General features: G+C 36.6%; 1 protein-coding gene across 1 annotated transcript in view; it reads right to left on the bottom strand.

The window, feature by feature from the left end:
• LOC121382841 (stress-70 protein, mitochondrial-like) overlaps positions 1-21,831 on the bottom strand; it is a 39,732-nt gene extending 17,901 nt beyond the window's left edge. The window contains exons 1-11 of the mRNA XM_041512469.1: positions 21,679-21,831; positions 11,303-11,355; positions 10,539-10,808; positions 9,991-10,115; positions 9,186-9,259; positions 5,545-5,651; positions 4,608-4,770; positions 3,959-4,051; positions 2,815-3,024; positions 2,096-2,185; positions 1,394-1,531 (exon numbers count right to left, since the gene is read on the bottom strand). Of these exons, the coding sequence (XP_041368403.1) occupies positions 1,394-1,531; positions 2,096-2,185; positions 2,815-3,024; positions 3,959-4,051; positions 4,608-4,770; positions 5,545-5,651; positions 9,186-9,259; positions 9,991-10,115; positions 10,539-10,808; positions 11,303-11,355; positions 21,679-21,768 (1,413 nt within the window). The 5' untranslated portion in view covers positions 21,769-21,831. The remainder of the gene's footprint in view (positions 1-1,393; positions 1,532-2,095; positions 2,186-2,814; positions 3,025-3,958; positions 4,052-4,607; positions 4,771-5,544; positions 5,652-9,185; positions 9,260-9,990; positions 10,116-10,538; positions 10,809-11,302; positions 11,356-21,678) is intronic.
• Positions 21,832-22,897: the final 1,066 nt, after the last annotated feature.

Below are 22,897 nucleotides of genomic sequence, written 5' to 3' on the forward strand. Positions count from 1 at the left end.
GCTACTCTTTTTTACGACAGGCAGCAAGGGATCTTTTATTTGCGCTTCCCACAGGCAGGATAGCACAAACCATGGCCTTTGTTGAACCAGTTATGAATCACTGGTCGGTGCAAGTGGTTTACACCTACCCATTGAGCCTTGCGGAGCACTCACTCGGGGTTTGGAGTCGGTATCTGGATTAAAAATCCCATGCCTCGACTGGGATCCGAACCCAGTACCTACCAGCCTGTAGACCGATGGCCTGCCACGACGCCACCGAGGCCTGTTTGTTTTGTTTAATGACACCACTGGAGCACATCGATTAATTAATCATTGCTATTGGATGTCAAACATTTGGTAATTCTGACATCAGAGGAAACCCACTGCATGTTTTCTAATGCAGCAAGGGATCTTTTATATGCACTTTCTCACAGACAGGAAAACACATACAATGGCCTTTGTCCAGTTGTGGTGCACTGGTTGGAACGAGAAAAAACCCAATCAGGTCTATGGATCCACTGAGGTGGTTCGATCCTGCGATGCAAGCACCTCAAGCCAACACTCCACCGACTGAGCTGAATCCCACCCCAAACACAAAAACAAACCATGTATGTTTTCTCAGGTAAACACCACTTTAAATAAATTATTTTTGTTCAGAACATCAGTGTCTCTGTATGCTGTATCAGGGTCCTCATATGCTGTCGTTTGACGGCCTGAGTGAATCGAAATAAAGTTTGAAAGTATCCAGTGTTTCTAATCAACCCAATGTTTGTTTATATAATAAATTTAAAAAAAAAAAATGGTAATTGCTTAAATGTCTTTTCATTTCCTAAAATATATATTTTTTTATTTAATATATATTTGTTCATATGTAAGAAATTATTGGGACCAAAATATAATTTGGACTGCTACAAAAATTAAGACAAGCAGTAACATTGAATGACACTGATATTTTAAAGAAGAAAACGCATTAAATAAGTAATACTAATACTAGTCGGCCACAATCTCTGTAAAGTTCTGTACCTCTCTTATGGTTTGTTAATGAGTCAACCACCTCTTTTCAGTATGTCTAATTAATCAGGTAAAGGAACAAGTTAAAGTTTCTTTTGTTTAACGACACCACTAGAGCACATCAGCTATTGGATGTCTTAACATTTGGCATTTCTGACTCGTAGTCATCAGAAGAAACCCGCTAATTTTTCCTAATGCATTACGGGATCTTTTACATGCACTTTCCCCACATACAGGAAAGCAGTCCAGTTGTGGTGCATTTGTTGGAACGGGGAGAAAACCCCCCCCAATCAGTTGAATGGATCCATTGAGGTGGTTCGATCCTGCGACACAAGCACCTCAAGCGAGCACTCAACCAACTGAGCTAAATCCCGCCCCATAAAAGAACAAACAATAAATATACCTGGCTCTTCTTGGTGGGGATTGTGGTGTTTCTGTTGATCAGCTTGGTGAAGACCCCGCCTAGTGTTTCAATTCCCAGGGACAGTGGCGTTACGTCAAGCAGCAGCACATCTGTTACATCTCCAGCCAGAACACCTCCCTGTTACACAAATAACTAAATTTAAACACATCTTTAAAAATATGAACGATTCAAAACTAATAAAATTACAAAGTGAACATATTTCACCAGTATCTCAGGGTTAACTCTGGGTGAGAAAAATATTTTGCCAAATTGTCTATTCAACTTGAAAAATTGCTGAAAATCAGTTATTTTCTTTAAAAATGTCAATATACCATGAATTTTTTCCCCGCCAAATTAAAATAAAATTTGCCATTTGCTTTAAAAATTCGCAATTGGCGAATTTGGCGAGTGACAGAGGTAGACCCTGTATATAACAGACATATGGGAACACTACAAAGATATTTAAGTGTTTTGCTGTATCTCTTCCTATAAACTGTAGAAAATATAGAAAGAATTAAACATGGGAATTAGGAGTTTATCTTGTTAACACAAAGAAAAATAACCTGGTAGTGAATGATATCCAACTCCATGTTTTCTCTCTACTGAACATTTTGTATAAAATACCAAATAAAATAAGAACATTCAACAAGTTAAAATAAATGCCACACATAAATCTGAAATGATTTTGAAAAAAGATCTTACTTGAATAGCCGCTCCAATAGCAACGGCTTCATCTGGATTCACAGACTTGCTGGGCTGACGGCCAAACAAGTCTTGGACTACTGTCTGTACCTGGAGAAAAAAACAAAAGGTTTTTTTTTTTTTTTACACTAACCAGCTTTAATACAATATAAATGGTTAAACTATAAATATAATAAACCATGTGATTTTTAAGAGGAAGGAAGGAAGGAAATGTTCTATTTAATGATGCAGTTATATGGCATCGGACATATGGTTAAGGACCACACAGATATATAGAGAGGAAACCCGCTGTCACACATACCACAGCCGTTGATATACCAGTCGTGGTGCACTGGCTGAAACAAGAAATAGCCCAATGGGCCCACCAATGGGGATCGATCCAAGACCGATCACACATCAAGCGAACAGTTTACCACTGGGCTACGTCCCGCCCCCTTTTAAAGATGCACAAAACAAAGCAGACCCAGATCTGAGAAGACATTTAAATCTACAAGTGATGGTGTACACTGAGGATCCACATGTTTTATGAACTTTATTTATTGCAGATGCTTGTACACACACACACACATATACAATAATACATACAATATTAATTTGACAAAATTGTTAATGCAGATAGTACTTTGCATGGTTCAATTAAAAAATAAATTATATAGCCATTGCAAAATATGCGGTAACATGCAAATTATAAATTTATTTTAATTTTTTTTTTTACATACCTTTGGCATTCTCGTCATGCCACCAACAAGAATAATTTCTCCAATGTCAGATTTTTTCACCTCTGCATCCTGAAGTGCTTTCTGACAAGGGCCAATGGTACGTTTGATTAAACCATCAACCAGGGACTCAAACTTCGATCTGGACAGCTTCAGGTTCATGTGCTTAGGACCACTCGAGTCCATTGTCAGATAGGGAAGATTGATATCGGTCTAAATAAAACAAAAAATACAAATAGTGTACATCATATTATATAGACCAAATTAGTTACAGATCAAACAAGTTATTAAACTCATCATATTACTTTTGTGCACTGGAAGTAACAAACATGTCAAATAGTTTAAGATAAGAAAGGGTACTCGAAAGTAAAATCAACTATTTTATCTTGTCCATTAATATAAGTTTGTTTTGTTTAACGACACCACTAGAGCACATTGATTTATTAATCATTTAGTAATTTTGACAGTCTTAGATAGGAAACCCACTACATTTTTCCATTAGTAGCAAGAGATCTTTTGTATGCACCATCCCACAGACAGGATCGCACATACCACGACCGTTGATATACAAGTCATGGTGCACTAGCTGGAACAAGAAATAGCCCACTGACGGGGATCGATCCTAGGCAGGACTCTTTACCACTGGACTACGTCCCGTCTATATCTTGTCCAAATCCTGGTGGGATACTGGGTTCTTGAAGTCTGGTATATCGGGATACTGTTAATCTCGAACACTGCATGTAGTGTGTAAAGTTTATATGTTAAAGGCATACTGTCACAGATTTAAGGATCATATTTCTCTAAAAATGGATAAATAAATAAAAATTGCATTAACTGTTGGAAAACAAATCTAGCTATTGCATCACTTTCACTGAACCATGATGGAATGAAATCCATGTCAATCTTCTCTGGACCATTGCAATAATTCAATTATTTTTACAATGTCATTAATAAATGGAGTATGGTGGTTATGAAGATGGTTGAATAAAGTACATTTAGGGACAAATCAAATTATTTTTGTTCAGGTAATACTTCGTTAAATAGGTCAGTGGTCTGTGACAATATGCCTTTAACCATGGACAGTAAAAAGACAAGTTTTCTCTTAACTCGCATTATACACTGTATGAAAGTATAAATGTATATAAACCTGAAGAGATGAAGACAATTCTATTTTAGCTTTCTCGGCAGCTTCACGTAATCGTTGCATTGCCATTTTGTCTTTTGTTATGTCTAATCCTTGCTGAAAATAGAAAAAAACCCAAATGTTTTATGTAAAGATGCAGTGAACATATTTCTGAGTTACCTTTTCTTCATTAAAGTTTTGCTAAACGACACCACAAAAGCACATTGATTTATTTATTACTGGTCCGAGAGAAAAACAACCTACATTCTGCAATCAGAAGCAAAAAATCTTTTGTATACATTTTCCCCACAAACAGGACAACACACACCACAGCATTTAATATATATATAGCAATCATGAAGTACTGGTTGGGAATGAAAATAGAAAACCCAATTACAAAAAGGTTCTAATGATGGGATTCGATCCTGCAAGGCAAGAACGTCTACCGACTGAGCTAGATCCCACCCTCTTTTTCTTCATCTGAAGAATTATTTCTAATTTGTTTATTTACCCATATATTTAACAATAATAGTGTTTTCAATAGATACTATTTACAAGTTTCCATGTACAAACAATTCACGGGTATTAATGACACAACACGCTTATTTACACACTTGCAAAAGTGGAAGTGTCTATAATTGGTTACACAAGCAATAAATCATTAAATACGTACATCTCTTCTGAACTCTTTAGCCAAGAACTCAACGAGATGGTTGTCGAAATCCTCTCCACCCAAAAATGTATCCCCATTTGTCGACTTGACCTCGAATACACCTTTCTGGATTTCCAATATTGAAATATCAAATGTTCCACCACCGAGATCATACACGGCGATTCTGAAAATAGTCATAACATGACATAAGAAAATACAATATCAACAACATGCTAATCAACATTTGTTTCATCTTAAAAGCAGTGTTTTTGGGTATGGCGCTATGCAATTGAATGCAATCACAGTCAACAGGGTGTGTGTGGGTTAGGGTTAAGAAAATCATACATTAATGATAAGAGTAATTAATTTTGTTAAAAGGTTAACTTAAAAAACTAAATTGCCAAACAATTTGGGTATGGCACCATACCCATTTTACCCTCTGGCAAAACCCCTGGAATGCCTTTATTTCATGAAACTAGTGTATATTAGGTATAATAATAATTGACAACGAATATTAAACGTAAACTTTAAAAAGCTTTTCAAAAGTTAAGCAATCAATTTTTGAAAGCAAAAAAAAGAAGAAGCTTCAATCTGTTCCTTTTGGTAAAACATGGCACACAACCAAAATACAATTATTGTATAAAAAGAAAATATAGGTAATATGAGAGCCCTACATTTTTACTGTTTATTATATGTATTTTAAGGCCATCGATAGCAACAGGTTTCACAAATAACAGTTACAGTCCATCCCATGGGGAACACCTTTTTTTAAATGCTATGGAAATGACTACAAGTTATTTATTTCTGAGCCGATTGTTTTCTAAATTTGGACACAAAAATAGTATTTTTTTTGTTATTTCCAAAACACTTTCACTTTTTTTCTTACGTCAAACAAAACTGAAGTTATCTACAAAATACTTTTCTGTTCGAGGATGGAACGGACTATAGATCAACTTACACTTTATCCTCAGTCTTATCCATCCCATAGGCCAGAGCGGCAGCTGTAGGCTCATTGATCACACGCAGAACATTTAAACCCGAAATCTGTCCAGCATCCTTCGTGGCCTGCAGATAAAACACACACACACAAGTATGAAACTGAGCAGTGCACTGATCCGAATTTCACACCAAAAACAAGACAAAAAGCATCAAAAACAAAATATTTGTTGCAATGTGATGAACATCCATAGGGGCAACCATAAACCATGTTTCACTGACCTCGGACCTAGTTTGTGAGAAACTTTAAAAATAAGTGAAAAACATCAATATAATACTTGTAATGATATATTCATTAAGTAAACTTGTGTCCTCCAGTGTGGTGCTCCAGGACATTAGGTGAGACTGTAGAAAACAGAACGTACGTCATGGCCTGTATTAACTCTTTGGAGTCGAATCCCGACTGACGTCGTGATTTTCATTTACGCTAAAAGTCGAGTCCCGCCTGTACGCGTTGTTTACAACTAGCAGTAATTGTCGAATGCCGACTGGAGGCGTGACCCAACTTAGATGTAAAACGAAAGTTCATTGGACAGTATAATTACTATCCAGCTTTAGCAATAGGTTGAAGGTCAATCTAGTGACCAATAGCGTTCTTACAACTGGCTTCATTAGATGAACCACGTTTTCCTTCCGAAATTTTTTTGCATTGAAAAACAAAATGGAAAATGGTGATTTTTTTAATTCGGAAAATGAAAGCCTTTCAGATTTCGATGGTTTTACCAACGATGATCTACCCAATGAAACGTTTGATTTAGATGGAAGAGATAATAGTTCTGATGTGGATCTGAGCAGCGATAGCGATGATTTACCCCTGTCACGGCTTCGAAATGGACACAATGGGTTGAATGGCAATGAAGAAATCGAACCGGAAATCCCAAATCGAACCACATCGTGGAGTCCAGTCCTGACCGATATACAGGTAGATGCGTTTGTGCAACCTGTCGGTGCTGTAAACATTCTTGGAAATGATGCAAAGGAAATAGATTTTTTTGAACAAATATTCCCCGACGAGTGGTATGTGAAAATCGCCCAAGAGACTAATAGGTATGCACAATCAAGAATCGAACAAAATGGCGACGATCCAAAATGGTGTGCAACAAATGCAGATGAAATTCGGGCATTCATTGGATTCAATATTCTTATGGGAATTGTGATTGCACCCAATCAAGACATGTATTTTTCGATGGATGCATTTTTTCGACCAACAGGTATCGACCAACAGGTATGTACACGATCGTATTACACGTGACCGCTTTGACAAGCTTTGTCAGTATTTTCACGTTTGTGATATTTCTACAAATCCGAACCGCGGACAACCAGGACATGATAAACTGGCTCATGTTTGTCCTTTTTTAGAAGCTATTCGTGTGCAGTGTAAAACACAGTATTCGCCCCACTGTGTGACGTCAATAGACGAAGCAATGGTGGCCTATACTGGTCGTTTGTCAATCAAGCAGTACCTACCCCTCAAACCAACAAAACGTGGCATAAAGATATGGGCAAGGGCAGATCCGCACAATGGTTTTCTGAACGACTTTCAGGTGTATACAGGCAAAGCCAACAATGTTGTTGAAACTGGCCTTGGTGAACGGGTTGTAAAAGATTTGACAAGAGACATATGGGGGAAAAATCACTGTGTGTATTGTGATAATTACTTCACTTCTGTGCCACTGTTTCAAGAACTTCTTGACAACAAAACGTATGCTTGTGGTACAGTACGAACCAATAGAAAGTATTTGCCGGCCAGTGTAACCCAAGCGAAGTTGAAACACCAAGGTGAAATGATAATAGAACAAAAGGAAGGAAGCATGATAGCTGTGGCATGGCATGACAAGCGGACAGTGAATATCCTATCAACTTTATCAAATCCACTGGAACGAACCACTGTGAAACGAAAAAAGAAAGACGGCACACAAGTGGATGTTCCCTGTCCCCAAGCAGTGAAATCCTATACTACATACATGAATGGAGTCGACAGGGCAGATCAGTTGCGGTCATCTTATTCAGTTTCGCGAAGGGCAGCCAAGTGGTGGAAATATTTGTTTTGGTTTTTGATTGACATTTCGATCATAAATGCATTCATTATGATGAAAGAATCGGCAAATCACCAAATGACTTCCAAGACAGGAAGGAAGAAGGAAAGATGTCAACTGGAATTTCGTCAAAACTTGACAAAACAGCTAGTTGGAACGTATTGGCACAAGAGGAAGAGGGAGAGTGTACAGAAGAAAGCCACAGATGGACTTTTACACTGGCCAGTGGTTCTTGGCAAAAAACGGACATGCAAGCAGTGCAGCCTTCAGGGTGTTAGACATGAACCAACCTCAGGCTGTGAACAGTGTAATGTTAACCTGTGTGTGGGTTGTTTCAAGCCTTACCACAAGGCAAAATTTCCAGCTTTGTTTCAGTAGAACTGAATAAAAGAAAGTGAGATTTGTTCAATTTTTTGTTTACTTTCATCATTTAGAGACAATTAAAATCATTTTACAATTATAATAATTTGAAAATAGCATATATTCTTATTGGTACACACAATATTAAATATCACACAAAATTTGGTGTGCATATGTTTATTAATTATAAAGTTACAGGCATTTTTCTGAGAGCTATAGCTTTTTCATGAAATCCTTCATTATGCAATAGGGCATTAGCAGTAAACACTACCTAGGGCTCAGATCCAAAATGGCCGCCAGGCCTCAAAGAGTTAACACACACTAGCAGACAACAGAGACAAACAACTAGTTAGTCTTTAAAAAGGACTTTGTTGCATATGACAACACTTGTGGATGGCAACTAAAATTTTACATATAAAGTTGGGACAATTAGTAATTCTTAAACGTGTGCAGAGAAATCAATAAATAAATATAAATGTTTAAACACTTTTCTTTTTTAATTTAAGACAATTTCTCACTTTTTGCTGACCATATCGAAAATTAAGTTCTATCCGTGAAATGATTCTTACATACTGAAGATTGACCATACAGGTAGCCCCAAACAAACCTGAAGGTGATGCGATGGGTTATATAGTTCTGTGGGTCCGAACATAAGCCCCTTCCCCCAAAAAAAACGTGGCAATGAAAATTCCAAGTTTGTATGCAAGAAATTCCCAATATATATATATATATAATATTATGTCTGTTGTAATAAATTAAGTTAACAGTGGTGTATGCATCATCACAACTATGATTTTCTTGTGCTAATTTTTACAATCTCATTAGACGGCAAAAAATCCTGGATAAATCCCTATAAATATAGTCTGTATTTTATGTAACCACAGAATTACCCATAATGTTTTTTTTATTGCTAACAACACCGATAAATATATGATATCACTGAAAGTTATTTCAGTGTAAATGTCTGATAATTTGTAAATGGACATTGCTTTTACACAAAACTGTTCTGTTTACATGCCAGCATTAATTATAGAACGACACTCGACTGCCACCCCCCCCCCCCCCCCCCAAAAAAAAAAACCCCACTGTAAAATGGAAAGGAAATGTTTTATTTAACAATGCACTCAACACATTTTATTTATGGTTATATAGTGTCGGCTGTAAAATGAGTCACAGCATACTTTGACAATACAAAATAACAGCCTACCTGTCTCTGTGAGTCATTGAAATAAGCAGGAACTGTGATGACAGCATTTTTAACACCAGTCCCCAAGTAATCCTCTAAAAAAACAAAAAACATAATTTTTCACACTGTCCCAAAATTTAATATATTTTTAATGTTAACACCATTTCATATTTTGATTTATACTGCTTAAAAGCAACTTGACAATGACACAGCCACCTGCCCCTATAATTAAAACGTTGATTCCGCCTTTTAACACTATCGGGGTGAGACAAAAGCCCAGTAATAAAAGAATAACCTAAAATCTGAAACAGAAACGATCCTTTTTTTTTTTTTTTTTTTACATAAATGTGTATACAGATGTCATGTGGAATTTCTATGTGGAACATGTTCGTTGGAAATGATTTTATCATGTTAACAGTTTAAATATTACATTAAAAAAAGAGAAGCAGTGTTTTTCTTTTATTATTTTTCATGATGAATTAAGTCTGGCTATACATTAATTAGTGAAATAATCCGGGTTTTTTTTTACACAAAACCTTTGATATACCAGTCATGGTGCACTAGTTGGGATGGGGAAAAACTCTGATAAAGGTTCAACTGTGGTGGTTCGATCCTATGATGCAAGCACCTCAGGCGAGTGCTCTAACTGAACCAGATTTTGCCACCCATAAAAATAATGGATTCAAGTAGAGACACGGTTAAGTCAACCAGAAACACATCTAAGTCAACAAGACACACAGTTATGTCAACAAGAGACACAGCTAAAGTTAAATGAGTTATTAGATGAAAGGCCAACATGAACTGCTCCATGTGTTTTAAAACTTGCCTGCTGTTTCTTTCATTTTGGTCAGGACAAATGCTCCGATCTGACTGGGTGAATACATCTTGCCCTGAGCTTCCACCCATGCATCACCATTGGAGGCCTTGACAATCTTGTGAGAAACTGTTTTCCTAAAAAAGATAAGTAATACATTTTTAAAACAAGAATTCCATGAAAATAAAGTTGTTACATTTTAGTTGTTAATCTCAATGCAGGTAAAAAAAACCCACAAAAATTCCTACATGCACTGTGATGAACACCCACAGGTACCACTACAAACCAAGTTTCAATGATCTAGTGCTTCTAGGTTGTGAGAAATTAACCTAAATGCGAAACTTTAAGGTTGAGCCTAACGCTAAAGTTGGCACCATTGATCAACGGAAAAGTAATACTTTTATCTTGGAACTTGAAAATGGCATAACCATAACCCTTTAAAAGTCAAAAGTAAAGTACCATACAAATGCTGTGTTCTTTGGGTAAGAGCTGATATTCGTTCTGCACCAATCTGACCTAAACCTAAATTTCCAAACTATAAAAAAACAAACATGACATACATCTCCTTCTGCACTTCATGATCTTCATATCTCCGTCCAATCAAACGCTTTGTGGCAGTGAGTGTGTTTTCTGCATTGGTGACGGCTTGCCGCTTGGCAGGCATTCCAACAAGACGCTCCCCATCCTTCGTGAAGGCAACAACCGACGGAGTGGTGCGAGCTCCTTCAGAGTTCTCCAGAACCTTCGCTTGTTTCCCTTCCATGATAGCCACGCACGAGTTTGTCGTGCCGAGATCAATACCGACCACATGACCTTTGACCTTGTCGGACCTAAAAAGTTTATGGTATAAGAGAAAAAACAGAGGTTTATTTAAAGACACACTCAACACATTGTATCTATTATTATATGATTGTATCGATATGATTATATGACAAAGACCACACAGATAATAAGAAAGGAAACCTGCTGCCACCACTTCATGGGCTACTTTTTTTGAGTCGCAACAAGTGATATGTTATATCACAGACAGGATAGTACATACCACAGCCTTTGTCACACCAGTTGTCCAGCAACTAGTATAAATGAAGGTTTTTTTTTCGTTTACATATTTCCAAACATTGGGACGAATGGTTAATGAACTGTAAAGAATATAATACATAAAAATTAACTACGAAAAGAAATGTTTATCAAGTTGAGCTTTGTTTTCTTTCAGTACTTATATTTTGTTTTAAGTCAAATTACGCAAATTTCTACCATTGCAAAACCTGTTAAAAGTCTAGTACCATGGCCTAGAGTGAGTCTGGCAAAAACAAATATATCTTACTTGAATCTTTTATGCAGACAGTTCCGCTTCCCAACAATATGTCGCAGTAAGTTCTGAAAAGGAAATAATAATTACATTCATGAGAGTAATGTACATAAAAACAAGATATCTAAATGCTCATGCTCAAAGTTGTAGACAGTATCAATTATGTTTCATTGCACGACTTTTCTCCGACAGTACAGTTGACGACAGTACACATTCTGACAACTGTTTTGACTTTGTATGTAATAAATGTCATGTTTTTCCTTAATTCTTACAATTTTGAAAATACCTTTAATTTTTACGTCAAACCAAGGTAAAATTATTGGAGGAAAAAACCCATTCTTAATGGTGACCGGGACAGGCTATAAAATGTTTCCATTCCTGAAACCATAAATGCAAAAATTCTATTAAGGGGGAAATAACTTTGGTTAGCAAAAATTAATTGAAGACCATAAAATATAAGCTAATTTAAAGTTACATTCTCTGATTACCATATTATAACATCATGTACAAATATGAAATACAAGCTCAATTGCACTTTTAAAAAACTTTGTGTTCGCTATGAACGGAGATCGTCAAAAGTATACACTCGATTCGTTGCCTGTGCCGCCATAGCTCGGCAAAGAACAAATGACAGCCTGTTGTCAGTTTCAGTTAACACGTGCGTTTGCCGATTTCAATTGGTAGGGTTCGTCTAAAAAAATTAAGTGAAATTTTGCGCTGTAAGAAGAACGTTCGGTTGAGGATACGGTACTAGAGTCTTTCGTTAAAACCGGTTTGATCTTGACAACGTATCATCGACAATTGTACCTTCCTATTTCAGAATTAATATTTTATAAAGTGTTAGTAGAACTTTCAAAGTTTAGTTTGTATACTAGTAACACATTAATCATGTGTATATTTAAAAAAAAAATATATTAAAGTAGACAATGAACGTTTTCACTTCTTAATTTTATGTGTTAAAATCGACAAATTGAAATAAATATTCCTTCGTTTGGAAAGGGTAAAGTTAGGGGTGGGGGGTGGGGTGTTTAACGACATCAAAGTTAGAGCATATTGATTTAATAATCATCCGACGCCATACAACCGTAAATAAAATGTGTTGAGTGCGTCGTTAAATAAAACATATCCTATCCTTCCTTCCACCTGCTGTTGGATGTCTAACATTTGGTAATTTTGACATATAATCTTAGAGAGGAATCGGGTGCATATGCAGGGGGAGGGTATTAGAGGTCAAAACCCTTACTTGCCCAAGCTTAAAAAAAAAAATTAATGTATTTTTTGGGGGAGCATGGCCCCATATAAACTTCGCTTAACACAATCTATAACCCCAACCCCGCTGAAATCCCTGCACGCGCGCCTTGGAAACCTGCTACATTTTTTTTTAGAAAGGGATTGTTTATATGTATCATCCCACAGACAGGATATCACATACCATGATCTTTTTGTATACCTGCCGATGGGATTCGATCCTAGACTGACCGCGCATTTAAAAACCCCCACCTTTTTAGGTCTAAATAATGAATAAAAATAACATATACCGTATATCCTCGGCTATAAGTCGAGTCCCTAATTTCAAGCCCTGAAAACATATTTTTTTATTGACCCATTTATAAGTCAACCCATGAAAAACAACGTATAAATATTGAAGTATTTTTTATTTTCAGCACATAAGAACAATAATGTACAATATCTGAACAAAAGAAAATTATTTTACAAACTTAGTTTTTCACGTTTTGTACATCGCAATAATATTCAGGGCTCGCGATGTCGGTAGCCAAATTAGCCATTTGCTAATTTTTACAAGAAATGGCTAATAAAATTTGCAAGTGGCTAAAATTTTGGCTAAGCCATTTTCTGTCTTCTGATGTGAACAAACGGTTACATAATCTATCCGACACCTCAAACATAATAATACTACCAAATATTCAATTAGCGTAATAGCGATCTCGCGACTGGTAACGAGAAACGGTGTCATGCAGAATACAGCGTAGGCCTTATAATGTTTGCTTATTTTAATTATCACGGTTATTAATTTTAACGGCATGCATTCAACATGTATGACAGCAATGTCTGGAAGATCTGTAACTTGTTATTTTTACTTTGTAAAATCTTTGAACCAAAGTAATAAAAACAGACCGACAATGCATGTCAATTTGAATACACCAGCCAGTTCAGGGCCAAAAGACATGTAGGTCATCTTTAGGTCTGAGTTCAGCCAGACCGAGCGAAAACAAAACGTCCGTTAGACTGGTTTGTGCGCTTCACGTTAAACCAAATGGACACGACGAACACCAATCAAATAGTTCGCGAACGTTAGGAAGAACGTTCGTTGGCTGAAGTGAGGACAGCTCTCGGCGCGAATATACGTCACGCTTCAGAGTCAGCTGACATCCACGTGTCAAGAGACATCGTTGCGGACATTAAACAATACGATTACGCAAAAGTAAATCTTGATGTAAATTTGTAGAAAAACAATAGTTATTCGCATCAACGAATAGGCCTACCTAACTGCAGTTTTTGTTTATTCCTTTGCCTTTGTTATTTTCGTACACATGATCGAGAGCACGCATGCAGATCGCAATCGCCGGAAATGAACATGCAGTATTTAAATTATACAAATTGTAGTTAAATGTACACTGAATAAAATTAGTTTACAGTAATCATATTTGTTAGATAATTTTAGATATAAATTTGTAAGACTGTGAGGCGACATTTAATAAGTTAGCTGGATTTTAAAAAGACCGTAAATTTTAATTTTATTAAAGGATTTGTTGTTGGGGTTTTTTTTTTGGGGGGGGGGGGGTTTGTTGGGTTTTTAAAAATAAATGGAGTATACTGTGGTGAAGTCAGCATTCTTAGCTGAGGTATTTTGTAAGCATAAATCACGACATGGCACAAATTATGAAATCGTTTGGGGTGGGGAATTGATGGGTCACTTAAAAAAGGAAGAAAATAAAAAAAACGTTATTCAAAATAACATAAAGATTGCTATTTAAAGAAATAATGAGTTCTATATAAAAAATAAAAAAAAGCTCTCAAATTTTTATTTGGGAAAAAAGGAAGAAAGAAAAAACAACACCATCCATAAACATCCACCCACACCCATATTTCTGTATGTTTGTTAATTTAATGTCATAGGCCTTAGAAGTGGGGGTGGGTGTATGGGGTACTGGCTTTAGACTCTGAAGATATTGCTTAACCCCATCCCAACCCCACCCCCGATGAAAAAACTCGAAGTAATATATTAACTGCCCCTATCCCCATTAAGGTTTTGTTATTCCATATTTCAATATGGCTAATAAAAATTCCATTTGCCTAATATTTTGGCTACAGGGTGAGCCCTGAATATTCCAATCAAACTACATAGCATCAAAACGAAATATTCCCTTAGTAGAGAGTGAAAGCTGTTTGACTGTTACCGTATGGCACTGTACAGCATGGTTTTGTGCAAAGACAACAACTTTATTTATAAACACTGACAACAGATCACTACGATAAAACTGAAAGTACATGTATCATCGGTTAATCACGTTTTTCCGCCATATTAATACATGTAAGGAGGATAACTCTGGAAAGTACATAGGTTTTTGTACCAAATGATGTGAGTCCCTATTGCTCTAGTGAACTGCAGAGATCAGTCTATTTTAAGGGAAAGCTCAGTAATATTCATGAAGTTAATCACCGACAAAACATTGTTTGAACAACCATTAATGCCAGTGACCAGATTTCAAAATAAACTCAGGCAACAGGTAGTTAGTATTGTTTACATTTTTGCTATTAGTGATGACTGTTATTTTAACTAAGTGGACTGTTGTCTTGGCATGTGAGTGAGATCGCACGCCTTTTCAAATAACCAAAAGGCAAAACTGTTATAATGCCCCAAAAAATAGGTTATGAAAAAATAAATGTGTCAAATTAACATATTTGAGTATAAAAACAGAGCCCTCAAAAGTACCCGGTTTCCGGCGGCAAATCACCGCCGCCTACTTTTCGTAGTGACTGATTTGCGCTAACAGAGACCATGAGAATGCATCTCAGGGGTTCGATTTTTCAAATGTTTCTTGGGGAGGGCCCCCAGACCCCCCGCTTTGCCCCCTGCTATCATCACTGTTGTAGCCTGCTACTTCTTAAACTATTGAGGGCACTGTAAATACAGGGCATACTTCAACAATAAAACTTGTAAAATAATCCCCAAAAGGTAATATTTTTGGGTGAAATTTTTTCACCCTCCCTCTTATAAGTCGACCCCCCCCCCCCCCCAAGTTATAAAATAATTTTTGGGTGAAAAAAATTCGTCTTATAGGCGAATATATACGGTAGTCTTGAAAAATGTTACGTAAATTGAACAAAGTACCCTCTTCCTCTACCCCTAGAGCATTACGTAATTAGTAACACCCCCTTACAGCTGGCCACTGTCAAAATTTCAAAGGCAAATCCCCCACTCACCGACCCCTGGAAAGCCATTGTACCATACCTCTATGGATATAAATATGTTTTGGAGATATGAGACGACCCCTCAATCAAGACAGTTAAATTTGTTCAAAAACTGTGAAATCTCACGTGATCTCGTTGGAGAATTCTATACTTGTGATAAACCAATTAAAACCGAGATTGGTACGAGCCCGTCAAAAGTGTTCCACTTTTAAAATCATGGCTTTGTTTTTGACCTGGATAAGCCAGCGTAGTGAAACCAATGCGGAGTGCGGCATCATATATGCACCAAACGTAATTGGATTTTCTGTTCTATATGCTTAAATAATAAAAATATTCCAGGGAATGTAGTTTTAAACATGTATGCCTTATTTTCACGCAAACAATCGTTCAGTTCACATGTCTGTAAGCCTCGGGCTCAAAATTAAGAATTTAGTACCTATGGCAATTTTGAAATGTTCTTACCATAAGCAAACTGCTCACCAACAGCAATTTTGAGACGGCCTACAGCAATTTTAAACCAGTTGCGTTACGTAACATTTGAACATGCCCATGTACCACAGAGGCTTCGAGCACGTCTGTCCCGGGTTCGGTCTCAGTAAGTAAATAATACCTTCAAACGACGACAATAATTTGTATTCAGGGGCAAAAAAAAATGCCACTGGTAAAGTATTTGAACTGCGACAATTCATATCACAATGCAATCATTGCAACTGCCCACAGCAATCGGCAATGCTGTGGGGATGTCTGTGGAGTTTTTTTATTTCATTCTGTGGCATATTGACCAGTCAGAGCTATCAGGGTCAGATTATTCTTACTCTTGGAACATTGATTAGGTCTACATGACAACTTGCTACGCATTTGTGATAATGTCTAAAATCATGGGTTTTTAGATTATCTAAAATAATAAAATCTTTTGTAATGACACGTTTTGTTGGAGTTTGTATATATTTTATCAACAATATTGTGACCGTTCTAGATCAACAACATAACGCTGACTTGACAGATATTAACTGGTAGTGGTAGGTCAAATGACGTGTTACAAAATGTTGAGGAAGGGATAATGGTTACATAATTATTCAATTAAAAATGTGACGTCAATGCCCCAACCAACACTATCAACTGAACTAATTGTAGGCCTACATTTAACAAGTAATAATAATATGAGTGATCCAAGTCAATCGGTAGTGCACACCTGAGATGCTTGGGTCGTAGTTTTAATTGAACCACACAAGCAATGGGTTTTCCCCATCCCAACTATCCTAATCAAGTTCGTTGTACATAATAATAATAATAATGAAATTCAAGACATGCTAATTCTTAACTTCATGCACATGATTAGCTGCACGTTCATCAAACCATCTGAACACTGAAAAAGTATCTATGATTGTGTGCATCAAATTATAATCTGAATAATATTGTAATTAAGAAATCAAATTGTTTGCATCAGTGTACGTCATAATTATATTTTTATAGCACTGCTCCTGAACATTAAAAAAAACACCTATTACTGAAAGGGAAAAGAAGTCAGACAACACTAATGAACCAAGCCTAAAATTAGAAGAAAACATTATTGGTTTATTGGTTAATAATTGCGACATTCTCTACATTTACATACTGGTATCAATTACTTCAAAAATTAATAATCTTGGTTTTCAACCGTGTTAGCATTTTGATGAGTGTGATTTTTCACTTACCTAAGCGTTTTGAGGTGTGCGATTTTGCACTTGCCATGGTTTTTCAGAAGCTAAGGACTGTTTAAGTGAAAATAAGTCAGTAAAAATTATAAACTTGTACCCACTCAATGTGGTTTTTGTCAAAAATTAATCAAGTGGTCTAAAGGTTAATTCACTGAAAAAGCTAACCAGAAAAGTGGCACTTAAAGGGACATGCCCTAGTTGTTAACCATTACGCCATTGTTTTTCGCTATTAAACCCATTTTTTCACAAATAAAATTGCACTTTACTTACCGTTTATTATTTAGAATATACATTTCCATTCAACTGAAGTGTTTTTTTGGTAATCCTGGTGTTTGTAATACCACAAAATGCATTTTTCTTATTTCATAAAATGCCACGGGCCTCTGAGAAAAAAACGTTGAGCAGACAAGGTATAATCTATTTTTAGAAGGGATATTCCCATTTCAATGTCACAGACGTTGGTATACCACGTGACCATTATCATTTTGGTTCAGTTTGTTTTCTCGTGCACGGTTCGCGCAATCAACATCCGATCTGTTGTCGTTTGCTTGTTGTTCATTTGTGAAATTTTTCTTCACAGTTCGTGAACATTTTCAGTAACAATAAAGTTCAGACAAGTAAGTATCTCAATACAAAACGTTACAAACCCTTAAAACCAATAATTTTGCTAAGTCTCATGATATCTGGAGAGGGAATACAACCAGGACAGAACACTTGGAACATGTCCAGGAGAGGTGAAAGGAACGCACCCCAAGTATGTGCGCACTCTGTGAAATTTGTCGTGACGTAGGCATTGTTGTGCTTTGAGCGACATCTACCGGTGACATCAGAATACTAACTTTCAAAATTATTTCAAGCAATTGGGACATGGGGATTCCCATGGTATTTATCGATATAAAACCTGCTTTTTCACTCCATTTGATAAAAACGTGATCTAAGTGTGTTACAGGTTTGTAGATTAACCACATTATAATTTATTTTTGCTGGATGGAACTAGGGCGTGAGGCTTTAAGAAGTTAAGTGCATGCTGTTTGTAGATCGGTATGCGGTCAAAACATCCAAAGGAAATAGTTATTGTACCATAACACTAAAGCAATTATCATTACTAATAATGTTAACCGATATTAGCAATATATCACAGGCAGTCCAAAAATATATGTATAAAAACAACAGTATCACTGGTAACACTTTATTACACTTTTTTAACAAACTGAATCACAATAACATTTTATTACTCTAATTTACCACAAATAATAATAATAAAACATACATACACAACAGCTCATTATAAAGACATTTTGCCAATAACGGGGAATGACTTAAAATTCTAAATCCCCCCCCCCCCCCCAATATTTGAAATAAATAGTAGTAATCAAAATTTACCCCCATAATATTAACTCTACTCAGCCTGGGTCAGGTCACTGGTCATACCAGCTCAACGAGCTACAAGGCAATATAGGCCCTACCGTTTATCTTGCACCAGTTAACTAATGTCCTTCTTGAGTCTTTAGCTTTTACACTTTGGCCCTTTTGACTTTTCTTAAAGGGACACACACTAGTTACGGCTAGTTGTTAACCATTACGGCGTTGTTTTTTTGCTATTAAACCCATTTTTTCACAAATAAAATTGCACTTTACTTACCGTTTATTATTTAGAATATACATTTCCATTCACCTGAAGTGTTTTTTGGTAATCCTGGTAATCCTAGTAATCCTAGTGTTTGTAATACCACAAAATGCATTTTTCGTATTTCTGAAAAACGGATGCACGTTTGAGAAAAAAACGTTGAGCAGACAAAGTCTAATCTATTTTTAGACGGGATATTTCCATTTCAATGTCACAGACGTTGGTATACCACGTGACCGTTATCATTTTGGTTCTGTTTGTTTTCTTGTGCACGGTTCGCGCAATCTACATCCGATTTGTTGTTGTTCATTTGTGAGATTCTTCTTCACAGTTCGTGAACATTTTCAGTAACAATAAAGTTCAGACAAGTAAGTATCTCAATACAAAACGTTACAAACCCTTAAAACCAATAATTTTGCTAAATCCTACGATATCTGGAGAGGGGATACAACCAGGACAGAACAGTTGGAACATGTCCAGGAGAGGTGAAAAGAACGCACCCCAAGGCTGTGAAATTTGTCGTGACGTAGGCATTGTTGTGCTTCGAGCGACATCTACCGGTGACATTAGAATACAAACTTTCAAAATTACTTCAAGCAATTGGGACATGGGGATTCCCATGGTATTTATCGATATAAAACCGGCTTTTTCATTCCATTTGATAAAAACGTGATCTAAGTGTGTTACAGGTTTGTAGATTAACCACATTATAATTTATTTTTGCTGGATGGAACTAGGGCGTGAGGCTTTAAGAAGTTAAGTGCATGCTGTTTGTAGATCGGTATGCGGTCAAAACATCCAAAGGAAATAGTTATTGTACCATAACACTAAAGCAATTATCATTACTAATAATGTTAACCGATATTAGCAATATATCACAGGCAGTCCAAAAATATATGTATAAAAACAACAGTATCACTGGTAACACTTTATTACACTTTTTTAACAAACTGAATCACAATAACATTTTATTACTCTAATTTACCACAAATAATAATAATAAAACATACATACACAACAGCTCATTATAAAGACATTTTGCCAATAACGGGGAATGACTTAAAATTCTAAATCCCCCCCCCCCCCAATATTTGAAATAAATAGTAGTAATCAAAATTTACCCCCATAATATTAACTCTACCCAGCCTGGGTCAGGTCACTGGTCATACCAGCTCAACGAGCTACAAGGCAATATAGGCCCTACCGTTTATCTTGCACCAGTTAACTAATGTCCTTCTTGAGTCTTTAGCTTTTACACTTTGGCCCTTTTGACTTTTCTTAAAGGGACACACACTAGTTACGGCTAGTTGTTAACCATTACGGCGTTGTTTTTTTGCTATTAAACCCATTTTTTCACAAATAAAATTGCACTTTACTTACCGTTTATTATTTAGAATATACATTTCCATTCACCTGAAGTGTTTTTTGGTAATCCTGGTAATCCTAGTAATCCTAGTGTTTGTAATACCACAAAATGCATTTTTCGTATTTCTGAAAAACGGATGCACGTTTGAGAAAAAACGTTGAGCAGACAAAGTCTAATCTATTTTTAGACGGGATATTTCCATTTCAATGTCACAGACGTTGGTATACCACGTGACCGTTATCATTTTGGTTCTGTTTGTTTTCTTGTGCACGGTTCGCGCAATCTACATCCGATTTGTTGTTGTTCATTTGTGAGATTCTTCTTCACAGTTCGTGAACATTTTCAGTAACAATAAAGTTCAGACAAGTAAGTATCTCAATACAAAACGTTACAAACCCTTAAAACCAATAATTTTGCTAAATCCTACGATATCTGGAGAGGGGATACAACCAGGACAGAACAGTTGGAACATGTCCAGGAGAGGTGAAAAGAACGCACCCCAAGGCTGTGAAATTTGTCGTGACGTAGGCATTGTTGTGCTTCGAGCGACATCTACCGGTGACATTAGAATACAAACTTTCAAAATTACTTCAAGCAATTGGGACATGGGGATTCCCATGGTATTTATCGATATAAAACCGGCTTTTTCATTCCATTTGATAAAAACGTGATCTAAGTGTGTTACAGGTTTGTAGATTAACCAAATTATAATTTATTTTCGCTGAATGGAACTAGGGTGTGCGGGTTTAAGGGTCGTTTTGATCAATTATTGTTAGGGCCGTTTTGTACTGGGGCCGTTATGATTACGAGTCTGTAGATCTACAATGTACTGTACTACTGGTCATCATTTTTGCTTACTCACATTTTTTGATACCGCACAGAATTACTGACAATTGGTAATAGTATTCCTATTAGTATTAAGTAACTACATTACTGAGAAGTCATTGAGACGAAAAGAGTTCTACACGTCCACCCCCCACCCCCCTCCTCTTACACTTCATGCATTGGAATCAGTGGTGATATTGGATTACAAAATGTTGGTACTCTTGAATGAAATCTTACGCCAATATTCAGAAAACATATTTTTTCTTTACTAATTTGTAACGGGGGAACTGGAGGAACTCTTGTCTATTAATGGAAGAAACAAGTAATTGTAATTTGGCTACTGAAACTATACGTATAATATCAAGTGAGTGACTGATCGAGAGATGTCCTTGAAGTTGAAATGCAAAAACACGTGCCGAACTTTTGACTAAAAACATGATACCTTTTGTGACAAATTCATCAATTTCCTTTCCTGGACAAGGAATATTGTATTTTGAAGACATCTGCCGCCGATTCTTCGTGCGGAGATCATCTTTGTAGCAACTTGTCTTCCGAAAAGAACTGAGCAAGACAAAATACGTCTCGCACGTGTGATGTAAACGGAATCTTGCGCTTGCGTCAGATTGTTCGACTTCCGGTGTATTTTACTATCTCGTTCCACAGTTTTATTTACAGCGATTGATGCATTAGAAAATAATATTTCGTCATTCTTGACTGTCCCGCTGACCTGTCCTCTATAGCGGGTCAGTTTTACACGGGAATGTCTAATGAGCGGGATATATCACTTGACATTAATCCCTCCAAACTTAATAACATGGCATATTTACTGATTTAAAACAATTTGGAGAGAACTGACATTTTATTATCTTATACTAGTTATAGGGCCTACATATGACATGTGAGTTATAGTTTGATTGTAGCTTATAGGCCTACTGTACCACAATTATGTGACAGTATATAGGGCTGTACCCTCCGGGGGCGGGGGTGGGGAGTAGTTGCCCCCCCCCCCCCCGGAGAATCTCACTTTTTTATTACTCCAAAAAACAGCATACACACATACCAGGGTTTAATTTGTATAGTGTTTCAATTGTTTATAAAAAGTAGTGCCCCCCCCCCCCCGAATTTTGATCAGGGTACGGCCCTGGTATATATGTAAAACAACTCGTCTGTACTGTTAATGTAGGCCCTATTTATGAAAAGTTTGTTTTGTTTAACGACACCTGCACAAGAACACATTAATTTACTAATCATCGGCTATTGGATGTCAAACATTTAGTTATTGTGACATATAGTCTTAGAGAGGAAACCCACTATATTTTTTCCATTAGTAGCAAGCTAGGAATCTTTTATATGCACCATCCCACAGACGGGATAGCACATACCACGACCTTTGATATACCAGTCGTGGTGCACTGGCTGGAACGAGAAATAGCTCAATGGGCCCACCGACGGGGATCGATCCTAGACCGACCGCGCATCAAGCGGGCGTTTTACCACAGGGGCTACGTCCCGCCCCCTGATTTTTTATTTATTTATTTATTTTTTTGTTACGTTTCGGGCATTATCGGACGATTTGCCGGATGCCTCATTTATTCATGAAAGTCCTACCTATTTACAATTAACCAAGTTCTCCTTGAATATTAAAAATATATGTACATTTA

Source organism: Gigantopelta aegis, chromosome 10 (genome assembly GCF_016097555.1).
Source record: "Gigantopelta aegis isolate Gae_Host chromosome 10, Gae_host_genome, whole genome shotgun sequence".
Taxonomy (NCBI): domain Eukaryota; kingdom Metazoa; phylum Mollusca; class Gastropoda; order Neomphalida; family Peltospiridae; genus Gigantopelta; species Gigantopelta aegis.